Here is a 12385-nt window from a genome sequence, read left to right as displayed (position 1 = left end):
CCTTGAGATCCCCCAGGACTCTTTTCTCTCCAAATAACAAGGCCCTATTGCTTTTGGACAGCCTCGGCTGGAGGCTGTATCCTGTACCCAACCCCAGACCCCGGCCACTCACTGCATGAAATAGTTTGTCCTTCTTTCGGATAGCCCCTGCACCACCGGTTCCTCGACCCTACCGCTGAAGGGAACCGTCTCTGACCCTGTGTGCTGCGCCGGGAGCCCTCGTGACTCTGGGCACCCCAGAGAACAAGAGCAGGGTTTATTTGAGACATAGAAAGGCAGGGATTTTCTGGAGACACTCAGCAGCAACCGTGGGCAGAGAGAATAGAGTTAACATTTCGCATCTGGAATGGCTCTACTTTGGAACAGATGGCAAGCTCAGGAGAGGCAGCATATAAATGCTGAAGGCAGAAATGGGTAGCAATACCCGCCCATTTAGCTCCCCAGTATCCAAGGTCCAGGTAACGCAGCAATTTACCCACACTTCACTCAATCCAGTCTACTGCATGGGCTGCACTCTGGGGGGGAAACAAGGCACAGACTGGGTGACCACTTTGTGAAATGTTCTCTAAAAAAAAAACCCAAGCCCTGAGCTTCCAGTTACCTGCCACCTTCAACACACCACCTTGGTCCCTGGCCAATGCTTCTATGTCCACTCCATTGCAAACTGGGGGAAGCTGCATCTCAGCTTCTGCTCTGGGGCTCAAACTACCCAGTTCAATAATTTTAAAGGCTGAAACAACTTCTTTAGCCAGGCCACACAGTCCCAATCATCAGCATTTCCCCTTCCTCGGCTTACCATCTTTCTCTCTCTCAGACCTCTGTCGCCATCTATCTGCTCACTCCTTCCCCCTCCTCAGCCTGCCTTCAGCGTATTTACACACACACATCTCTGCTTCCAAGTTACCATCAGCCTTGAAGAAGGGTCACTGGACTCGAACTGTGAGCTTTGCCTTCTGTCTCTGCAGAGGATACCAGGCGTGTTGAGTTTCTCCAGCACTTTCTGCCTTCATTTTGAATCTCTATGGTTGTTTTTGTTCTAATTCAATACCACGTTGCGAGCCACACCAACGTCTCACAAAGCTGGAGGAACATCGTCTCATTTTCCACCTGGGCACTATACAGCCTGTTTCAATACTGAGATTCAAAGCAGGTCCTCCATCCTTCATATCTTTTATGAAGTTCCCAAGTGCCCCCCAACCCCCTCACCCCCACCACCACAACAAGCCCCCAATGCAGTTGCGTCTGGCTGACTTTGCTCTCAACAGAGCAGGCTCCTTTTCTCCCTTCATTCACACCTATCCAACATCTCAACCTCTCCTTTACCAATCGGTGCTCCCTTTGTCCTCTGGGCTGGGCAGCCTGTGTTTTCGTCTCAGTACGAGGTGAAGGTGCCAGGGTGGGTCAGAGGGATGGGAATCGGTGTGTGCACACATGTGCATCACTGTGGAGGAAGGGACAGGCAGTTGCAATTGTGCTCCCTAGTCTTGACCCGCACGCGGAGAGGTAGCAAGTTCGCCCAAAACATTACAAAACCGGGCCTGGGCTCCCGGTGCCAGACCCAATTTCGCTCCAGCCAGCTTATTCACCTTGCCGCCACTGTGTTTCGCTCGGCAGGAGAACCATTTGCAGCAAGCGTGGGCGGCCTCTCCATTAAAGAAGACTCTGTAGACTGTTTGGCGAAATGGAGGAAGGGGGCAGAAACACATAGACGCGATGAGCAGACTCAAGGCTGCGATCTGGTGGGGATTAATCTGCAATTATTACATTTAAAAATAATAAGTCACCAGGGGTGTTCCTTGTATCACCTTTTTTTTAAGCCAAACGTTTAGATGGTTATTCCCCCTCCCCGGTAAAATATTTACAGTAACGTTAGGATGTGTAAATTATCAAAATTATCAACTGGTTGAAAAATAAAAGAGGAGATAACAAAAAAAAAGACAGTAAGAGAAGTCCTTAAGCAGATCGGCATTCCAATAGTCCGCTGAACACCAGGACGGCAAAATTCAACTCAGGGGTTGGGGGGGGGGGGGAACCCCCACGAAGTTGAACCGGTTACTGGGCCCAGGCGTAGGATGGCAGCTGCTGTGCACACATCAAGCGTCCTCTTCCCCCCGCCCTCTCCCCCTCTCTCTCTCGGCCAGGGATTGAGCTGACAATGGAGGGGCTGAGGGGGAAGCAAGCCGCTGTCATTGGGGATGGGCGGGGGCTTTGTGCGTTGGCGATCTCGTCCTCCTGCTCCCCGGTGCGCCGGTCCACCAGACGGGACGGATCACCGACGTCTTGCGGGCCTCCTGCTCCGACGGCGCGCTCATCTTGGCCGGGGGCTTGTCGGCAGCGGCGGGCGGCAAAAGCGACGTGGAGGCGGTGGGGGGGATGGGGGTGACGGAAGGAGGGGGAGGCGGAGGCTGCCCGGGCTCTGGGGGAGGAGCCCCTGGCGCCTTACCAGGAGGCGATGGTGCTACCACCTTGCGGGGCCGTCCCCTCTTCCTCTTGGAGGCCAGCCTCTCTCCCAGGGAACCAGCCGCTCGCTTGTGGGGTGGGGAGCCCCTTGGGGAGGGGTGGGGGCAGCCTTTGGCCCGCTCGGCCTTGGGGGTGGTGGAGGGGGCTCGTGGGGCTGGGGAGGGGTGGGGAGAACAGGCCCCGCTCCCGGGCTGCCCCCTCAGGCGCGAGGGGGCGCACCGCGCCGGGGAGGAGGACAGCCACGTTCTTCAGTAGGGGAGGGTTCCCGCTGCTGTGACCACCACCCCAGAGGGCTGGCTGCCCGGTGACAGGGCCAGGGAGACCGGGCGGCCACCCGGAGGGGTAAAGCGGCTGGAGAGAGGCAGGGGGCGGCCGGGATGGCCAACAGGTTCTTGGCTTGTGTCTTGGGCTTGATGGGGGGGTAGCGGTTAATGACACTGTCCACGTCCACAGTGGCAGGCTTGTTTACCTCGCGGTGCTCCCGGCCGCTCGTCCTTACCACCTTTGGAGGGGTCCGCCTGCTAAGGAGAGACACAGGGAGGTAGGGAGTGGCGGGGGGAGGGAGAGGGCGGTGGAAGAAGCGAGATGTTGTGGGGGATGAAGGGAAATGGGGGGGGACAAAGAGAAATGGTGAGGAAAAAACAAAGGGAAATGGGGGGGAGGGGGGAGGGGGGGGCGAGAGAGGGGGGGGGAGAGAGGGGGGGGGCGAGAGAGGGGGGGGGCGAGAGAGGGGGGGGGCGAGAGAGGGGGGGGGCGAGAGAGGGGGGGGCGAGAGAGGGGGGGGCGCGAGAGAGGGGGGGGCGCGAGAGAGGAGGGGGGCGAGAGAGGGGGGGGCGAGAGGGGGGGGGCGAGAGAGGGGGGGGCGAGAGAGGGGGGGGGCGAGAGAGGGGGGGGGGCGAGAGGGGGGGGGGAGAGAGGGGGGGGGGCGAGAGAGGGGGGGGGGCGAGAGAGGGGGGGGGGCGAGAGGGGGGGGCGAGAGAGGGGGGGGCGAGAGAGGGGGGGCGAGAGAGGGGGGGGCGAGAGAGGGGGGGGCGAGAGAGGGGGGGGCGAGAGAGGGGGGGGCGAGAGAGGGGGGGGCGAGAGAGGGGGGGGGCGAGAGAGGGGGGGGCGAGAGAGGGGGGGGCGGAGAGAGGGGGGGGGCGAGAGAGGGGGGGGGCGAGAGAGGGGGGGGCGAGAGAGGGGGGGGCGAGAGAGGGGGGGGCGAGAGAGGGGGGGGCGAGAGAGGGGGGGCGAGAGAGGGGGGGGGCGAGAGAGGGGGGGGGCGAGAGAGGGGGGGGGCGAGAGAGGGGGGGGGCGAGAGAGGGGGGGGGGCGAGAGAGGGGGGCGAGAGGGGGGGGGCGAGAGGGGGGGGCGAGAGGGGGGGGCGAGAGAGGGGGGGCGAGAGAGGGGGGGCGAGAGAGGGGGGGCGAGAGAGGGGGGGGCGAGAGAGGGGGGGCGAGAGGGGGGGGCGAGAGGGGGGGGCGAGAGGGGGGGGCGAGAGGGGGGGGCGAGAGGGGGGGCGAGAGGGGGGGGCGAGGGGGGGGGGCGAGGGGGGGGTGCGAGGGGGGGGTGCGAGGGGGGGTGCGAGGGGGGGGCGAGGGGGGGGGGCGAGGGGGGGGGCGAGGGGGGGGGCAGAGAGGGTGGGGGGGGCAGAGAGGGTGGGGGGGAGAGAGAGGGTGGGGGGGAGAGAGAGGGTGGGGGGGAGAGAGAGGGTGGGGGGGAGAGAGAGGGTGGGGGGAGAGAGAGGGTGGGGGGGAGAGAGAGGGTGGGGGGGGAAGAGAGAGGGTGGGGGGGAGGGGGCAGGGGTAGAGGGGGGCGGGGGGAGAGGGGGGGGCGGGGAGTGACGGGGGTGGGGGGAGAGAGGCAGAGAGAAGGCGGGGGTAGAGCCAGAAGGCGGGGGGACAGCAGGAAGCGGGGCGGGGGGAACAGCGAGAGAAGAGTGAGGGAGGGAGGGAGGAAGAGAGGGAGGGAGAGAAAATACACAGGTGAGACCCCCTTTAGCTCCCTGCCCCAGGTGACTGTCCCTTCCCGCACCTTCCCTCCCCGATGCAATGCCAAAGGAGGCTCACAAAATGGACGCCTACTGTCCGGTGAAAACAGGAGTGTTTTCCTGCATTTCCCTAGCGCCTTTCCCCACCTCAGGGCTTCCAAATGAGCCTCCCAGACAATGGAAGTCATGGCCCACGTTATGGGAATGTCAGACTTACGATGTGATGCCACGCAGGGGTGTCATTTTGAGTCAGAAAAGTCAGAAGCATGGTGTGATTTTAGATTACAAACGTCTGACCTGCAACACGATCCTGCACTGGGGTGTGATTTTAATACCTATTACACGTGACTCCAGGCCCACAGCAATGGGGTTGACTCTCAACTGCCCTCTGGGGCAGTTAGGGATGGGCAGTAGACGCTGGCCAGCCAGTGATGCCTTCATCCTGTAAACTGTTGTAAAAACTGACGCTGTGAATCAGGGACGAAAACAGAAGTCGCTGGAAAAGCTCAGCAGGTCTGGCAGCACCTCTCAAGAAAAGATCAGAGTTAAAGTTTCGGGGCCGGTGACCCTTTTGCACTGAGGATGGCACTGCCAGACCCTCTGAGCTTTCCCAGCGACTTCTGTTCTCGTCACTGCTGTAAAGTTGGAGCCCCGGTGGCCATTTTGTACAAAGCAAGATCCCACAAAATGATCCTGTTCTTTCTCTGGCAAGTGCGGGCTGGGAGAGGGACAAATACTGACCTCGGGATAAATGGGACAACTCCTCCTTGTGAATACAGGAGCAGCGAACTGCAATCATCCCACCTTGTTCAAAATATTATCCTCGGAACTTGCAGGCTTTAACGTTGATGGTGAGGTGCCTCAAAATGTTGTTCAGAATCAATAGTCCAGTAGATAAATGTGAGTTAATTTATGAAAGCCACACAGGTGTTGAGAGGAACGGCAGTGTTTAGATAAGTTGGGAGGTTTTCAAGTCACAGAGAAGCTTGATATGGGTAATGCTACCTACGTGGTGAACACGGGCATCCAGCTGGTGTCTGATACAGTGCCACACAACAGACTTGAGGAAGGTTAGAGCTTATGCAATAGAAGGAACAGCGATACTTTTCCAAGTCGGGATGGTGAGAGTGCGAGAGGGTGCGTGAGAGAAGGTGCGAGTGAGAGAGTGCCAGTGACGGGGTGCGGGAGTGAGTGTGAGCGTGCGCGAGAGTGCGGGAATGGGAGTGCGGGAATGGGAGTGCGGGAATGGGAGTGCGGGAATGGGAGTGCGGGAATGGGAGTGTGTGGCAGTGTGGGAATGGGAGTGTGGGAATGGGAGTGTGGGAATGGGAGTGTGGGAGTGGGAGTGTGGGAGTGGGAGTGTGGGAATGGGAGGGAATGTGAGCGTGTGGCAGTGTGGGAGTGTGGGAATGGGAGTGTGGGAATGGGAGGGAATGGGAGGGTGTGGCAGTGTGGGAATGGGAGTGTGGGAATGGGAGTGTGGGAATGGGAGGGAATGTGTGGGAATGGGAGTGTGTGGCAGTGTGGGAGTGTGGGAATGGGAGTGTGGGAATGGGAGTGTGGGAATGGGAGTGTGGGAATGGGAGGGAATGTGTGGGAATGGGAGCATGTGGCAGTGTGGGAATGGGAGGGAATGTGTGGGAATGGGAGTGTGTGGCAGTGTGGGAGTGTGGGAATGGGAGTGTGGGAATGGGAGTGTGGGAATGGGAGTGTGGGAATGGGAGGGAATGTGTGGGAATGGGAGCATGTGGCAGTGTGGGAGTGGGAGTGTGGGAATGGGAGTGTGGGAGTGGGAGTGTGGGAATGGGAGTGTGGGAATGGGAGTGTGGGGCAGTGTGGAGTGTGGGAATGGGAGTGTGGGAATGGGAGTGTGGGGCAGTGTGGGAGTGTGGGAATGGGAGTGTGTGGCAGTGTGGGAATGGGAGTGTGAGGCAGTGTGGGAATGGGAGTGTGGGGCAGTGTGGGAGTGTGGAATGGGAGTGTGTGGCAGTGTGGGAGTGTGGGAATGTGTGGGAATGGGAGTGTGTGGGCATGGGACTGCACATCTGGGGTGGTGGAATCAGGGGTTCAACTTGCAGGGGGCTGCTGTACCCATGTACTTGCTGCCCTTTCTCGATAACAGTCAAAAGCACAGGTTGTTTTCCTGAGATAACGGGAATTGCAGACGCTGGAGAATCTGAGATAACAAAGTGTGGAGCTGGGTGAACACAGCAGGCCAAGCAACATTCGAGGGCCACAAAAGCTGACGCCCTCCTTTTCTGATGAAGGGTCTAGGCCCGAAACGTCAGCTTTTGTGCTCCTGAGATGCTGCTTGGCCTGCTGTGTTCATCCAGCCCCACACTTTGTTATCTCGGATTCTCCAGCATCTGCAGTCCCCGTTATCTTTGTTATCTTAGGTTGTTTTCCTGGCCTGCTGGATGGCATGCGAGACAAAGCATGGACTTCTGATTTGCATTTTTGCCACAGGACGTATTTATGGGATGTTACTATCTTGGACCTGTCGATCAGTATTTGGTACTGTATCTATTGTTCGATTAATGTTTCCAATAGAGTTAAATTATTCTAAATTCTTCTTTCTTTGGTTTTAACAGTAGCGCTTAAATAAATGTGTTTTGCTTAATGTTGAGGAGTTTGACCAGTCGCATCAGGAACATACCACGCTACATTTGCCTTAAAAATTTAGCAAAAGTTAGGGTCTGGGTGAAGTATTTTGAGGGAGTCTGGTCTGGGGAAGGTGATATCAGGCCCTCACCTGAGAGACGAGTGATTTCTCTTCACTGTTCTGACCTGTGTTCCTGGGCTGCTGCTGCAACTTTGCCTTCTTTGGCGATTTCAGAATGTTCTCTAGAAGTTAGACAAAATTCACGTGGAACAGGGATTTTGGAGAAAGTTGCAAACAGAAGCACTTCACGTTAAAAGATAACACTTGCTTAAAATTTCGCCGTCAGTGTTCCCGTTCTTTCCTCCACTTCACTCCCACAGGGGCTTCTCACCAAAGGAACAGGCCATTTGGTCCAGCAGATTGATACCAGGCTCCTCCTCTTCATACCCTGACACTCCCCATCCTTCTTTTCCTCTCTCCTTCATATTTAACCAACCTTACCCCTTCACCTGTCTGCTATCTTCACCACTCACCACGAGTCCCCCATTCTCCCCCCCGACTCCCTGCAGGAACGAGTCTCCCCTTTGACCCCCCAACTCCTGGCGGGAACAAGTCCTCCATTCCCCCTCCACACCCCACCCCACCCTCCCGTGCGAACAAGTCCCCCATTCTTCCCACCGCCCCCCCCCGCAGAAACGAGTCCCCCATTCTCCCCCCCAACACCCCTCCCCCTGCAGGAACGAGTCCCCCACCCCCCACCTTTCGGGAACGAGTCCCCCATTCTTCCCCCCCCCCCATGCCCCACCTCCGCCGCGGGAACGAGCCCCCATTCTTCCCCCCACCCCATGCCTCACCTCCCCCGTGGGAACGAGCCCCCATTCTTCCACCCCCAATACCCCAACCCCCCACCACGGGAACGAGTCCCCCATTCTGCCCCCACCCCCATACCGCACCCTCCCCCTCACGGGAACAAGTCCCCCATTCTTCCCCCACAATACCCCCCCCCCGCCCTTAGGAACGAGTCCCCCATTCTCCCCCCTGCCCCCCACTCCTCATGGGAGTGGGTCCGCCATTCTCCTCCCAATCCTGTGAGATGCCATTAACCTGAAACACTAATTGCGTTTCTCAGCACAGATGCTGCCTGGCCTGCTGGTTTCTCCCCAGCTACATAATAGGCCCCCCTCAGTGAGCACGGAAACACACTGGGCCTAGGGCATTGGACAGAACCCCCTCTCCTCACCCCCACCAAGCCTCCCACCACCCCCCAAGGCTGCCATAGAGAGATTTTTATTTGGGAAGGGAATCAAGGTGTATTGGGCGGGAGAGGCAGGAAGGCTGAAGTTGTGGATGATCAAGTCTTCCAGTGATCTCATGGAAGGGCAGAGTGGGCTCAATGGGCTGAACGGCCTCATTCTGCTCCTACGTCTTAGGGTCTTAGGTCACCAAGCCCCACCCTGCAGATCTCTTACACTTCAACTACATCGGCCCTGGCTCTAATGGAAACGAGGCCAACCAGTCCGATCTCCTGGAAACTGCAAGGAGGAGATGGGTTTGCGGTGGAGCTGGGGTGAGGTTGGCGGAGGACGGTGGTGGGGGGGGAGGGGGGGGTAGAGACACCAGGGTTGACGAGGGTGGCTGGAGGTGGTACCGATGGCCCAGGCCGGCCGCTCACCGTTCATCAGCTCCTTCATCACCACGGCAGCGTTCTTGGTCCTGGGGCTGATGAGGTGCTCCTTGACCAGGAAGCGAGCCAAGTCCACCACCGTGTCGAACTGCCTCATCAACACCCGCTGGGCCCACTCACAGATCAGGCTAATGGCTGCCGACATCAGCACTTCATCCTGCTTCGACTTGTCTGCTTCCTTCGTTTCGACCTGATTGGGGGGTGGGGGAGAGACATGGGGAGACCGCCTGACGGATAATTTTTACCTTTCCCATCCTTGGAAACCGAACTGCATCCACCGTTACAGGAAAGAACTCGGGGTGGGGGGGGGGAAAAAACAAGCGCCACCCCCCCAACCCTGGCACCGATCCCGCCCGATCCACCCCTGCGGTGCTGACACTCCAAGACAGCCCACACACCCCGACAGTGCCCTGCTCCCTGAACCCCGCCCCTGACAGTGCCTTGATCCCCACCTTAGCACCGACCCCTCCCAATCGTGCCCTCACCCCCACCTCAGCGCCAACCCTCCTTGACCGCGCCCATGCCCCCCTCGGCGCTGACAATGCGCACTCCCACCACCCCCCTGCACCGACCCTCCCGACCGTGCCCACTCCCCTTTCCCCCAGCGCCAACACTCCAAGTGCACCCGCTCCTCCCGACAGTGCGGAGCTCACTCCGAATGAGTCTTGGTTTCGCAAAGTTTGAGGTGGCTTTTTTAAGATCATCGCCCGGCTCAGAAATAATGAGGGCGCAGCTGAGGAGCTCAGTAGAACCCACACCCAGTACATTGCCACGTCCTACTCACTAGCTCCGGGAGCTTCAGATCCAGGCTGGGAAGTGACGGCATGTTAACCACGGTCTTCCTCCTGATCCCACCGTAGCAGTACGTTCGAATGAGTCAAGTACTTCAAACTGACGTAGACCATCCCGATTACACAGGGAGAACACTGGGGTGGTGCAAATGAAAACACGAGCGAGGGGAACACGGAGAGCACAGGAATGATCCCAACACTCCCAATGACACAGCTTCCGAGAGACAGACAGCCAGTGTCCAAAAGCCTCACAGAGTTTGCAATTAGGCTGCAATAAAAAAGCTGGTGATATTGACCACAAGGTTGCCATACTGTTTTGAAAACCCATCGGGTGCAGACGGGGAGGGTGATCTGCTGACCTGGACCACCAGTTGAGGTAAGGTGCTGACCCTCCAACAGTGCCCGCTCCACCGGTGCCGACCCTCCAGACAGCGCGGCGCTCCCTCAGCACTGACCCCACCCCTGGACAGTGCGGCGTGCCCTCAGTACTGACCAAGACAGAGAGACCAGCACGTGCTCAGCACCGTGACGGTCAGCCTGGATTATAGGCTCCAGGCGTGTGGAATAGAAATTTAAAACACTGATTCTGTGATCAAGAAGCTTCTCAGAATCACAGAATCCTCAGAGTGTGGAAGCAGCCATTTGGCGCATTGGGTCCACACCGACTCTCCAAAAATCATCACACCCAGACCCACCCCCTACCCTATCCCAGTAACCCAGCATTTCCAATGGGCAATCCACCTTAACGTGCACATCCCTGGGCACTACGAGACAATTTAGCACGGCCAATCCACCCTAACCCACACATCCCTGGGTACTACGGGACAATTTAGCACGGCCAATCCACCCTAACCCGCACATCCCTGGGCACTACGGGACAATTTAGCACGGCCAGTCCCACCCGAACCTGCACATCCCTGGGCACTAGTGGACAATTTAGCACGGCCAATCCACCCCTAACCTGCACATCTTTGGACGGTGGGAGGAAGCCGGAGCACCCGGAGGAAACCCACACAGACACGGGGAGAATGTGCAAACTCCACACAGACAGTCACATTGAGGGTGGGATTAAACCCAGATCACTTGCGCTGTGGGTGCAGTGGTGCTAAACACTGAGTCACCATTCTTTACATGCTTGGAAAGGATATTTGGATTGACCTCTCCCTCCCAATCGTCGAGCCTTGAAGTTCGGGAAGACATCTCGCATGATCTTGCCAAAATTTGCGGCACTCAGGAGTCGGTAAGACAGATTGTCACAGTAACGCCTGGACAGGGAGAACAGGAACGGTCCAAATTTATTATCACATCCCCATTTCCTTCATGCTACTGTTTGCTCACCGTGTGTATCACTGAAAAGAGAATCTAACTGTTGACGCCTTGACATTCCTCTGCATCTCACCCCCCGACCCACCATCATCATCCTCGGGGTTACCATTAACCAGATTTTGACCTGGACCCGTCAGAAATGCACAGTGGCTGCAAGAGCAGGTCAGAGGCTGGGAATTTTGTAGCGAATAACTCCCCTTCCGACCCCTAAAAGCCCTGTCCCACCAGCAACAAGGCACAAGGTAGGAGTATGAGGGAATACTCCCCACTTGCCCTGGATGGGGGCAGCTCCGACAAACACTCGAGAAGCTCAACACTGTCCAGGGAGAAAGCAGCCCCCGCTTGGATTGGCACCACACCCACAAGCACCCGCTCCCCCCACCACCAATGCTCAGTCGCAGCAGTGTGTACCGTCTACAGTGTCTCCCCAAGGCTCCTTTGACAATTCCTTCCAAACCCCCTCCTCTACCCCCTAGAGGGGGCAAGGGGCAGCAGATACATGGGAACATCAGCCCCCTGCAAGTTCCCCTCTGAGCAGCCCACCGTCCTGACTCTCAGAGGCACTCCATCCCGACTTGGAAATATATCAGCCGTTCCTTCCCTGTTGTTGGATCCTGGAACTCCCTCCCTCACAGTATTGTGCCTACACCGCTAGGTGGGTGGGGCGGGGGGGTGGAGAAGGAGGGGTGGGGGAGAAGGAGAGAGGTAGGTGCAGGTGAGAGAAAAGGGGTGAGCGTGGTGGGACACAGAGGGAGAGTGGGCGATCTCCCCTTATTCTGCCCCAATAACTCAACAATGCCAAAGATCAGAAAGCTGCCTTGATATATATCCAGTGACCCAACCCTCACTGCTTTCTGGGCAAGAGAATTTTTTTAAAAAACGGGCGTTGTTGGCGAGGCCAGCGTTTATTGCCCCATCCGTAATTGTCCCGAGGGCAGTTAACAGTCAACCACATTGCTGTGGGTCTGGAGTCACATGTAGACCAGGCCAGGTACGCTGGAGCAATACCACCCTGTACTTCACTTGGACATTTTATAGCCTCTCAGCTTCAACACCAGAGTATCAGAGTAGGGCCTCTGTCTCCTGTATGTCTCTCATGCTCAGACCCTAACATCACCCACAGCCTCAGCTCTCAAACGATCCAGACTTTAATCCAATCATTTACGCCTCTTTAACATCTCAATCTCTCCTTTACCACTCTTTTGCCCTGGGCACCATGACAATCTGGTCAAATCCTCCCTCACCCCCACGCTGTTTAAAACAATAGATCCACCATTTCTCAGACACTTTTGGTTCCAAAGAAGAGTCATGTTGGGCTGGAAACGGTGTCTCTGGCCTCCTGGGACTTGCCCTGCCGCGTGAGGAGCGACTCACTTGTAGGCGTCGTACACATCCTGCTTTGGCAGGCAGGTATCCGGATGCTCCTCCAGGTGGTTCCGGATCCAGTTGCAAGCATGCATCTGGTCAGCCGTGCTCGAGGAGAACTGGTCACCGCCCATGATGCCGGAGCTGAAAACCGAAGAACCATGACCGTGAGAGAGAGAGAGAGAGAG

At 57.7% G+C, this 12385-nt stretch overlaps 1 protein-coding gene across 1 annotated transcript in view; it reads right to left on the bottom strand.

The window, feature by feature from the left end:
- Positions 1-1792: 1792 nt before the first annotated feature.
- The window catches only part of rfx5 (regulatory factor X, 5), a 39316-nt gene continuing 28723 nt past the window's right edge, over positions 1793-12385 (bottom strand). The window contains 10 exon segments of the mRNA XM_059642946.1: positions 1793-2623; positions 2655-2736; positions 2739-2794; positions 2797-2917; positions 2919-2968; positions 7124-7273; positions 8704-8905; positions 9500-9581; positions 10655-10771; positions 12207-12341. Of these exon segments, the coding sequence (XP_059498929.1) occupies positions 2187-2623; positions 2655-2736; positions 2739-2794; positions 2797-2917; positions 2919-2968; positions 7124-7273; positions 8704-8905; positions 9500-9581; positions 10655-10771; positions 12207-12341 (1432 nt within the window). The 3' untranslated portion in view covers positions 1793-2186.

This window comes from Stegostoma tigrinum, chromosome 47, assembly GCF_030684315.1.
Source record: "Stegostoma tigrinum isolate sSteTig4 chromosome 47, sSteTig4.hap1, whole genome shotgun sequence".
Lineage (NCBI taxonomy): Eukaryota > Metazoa > Chordata > Chondrichthyes > Orectolobiformes > Stegostomatidae > Stegostoma > Stegostoma tigrinum.
Note: the sequence above shows the minus strand (reverse complement) of the source record. Positions and strands in the feature narration are given on the sequence as shown.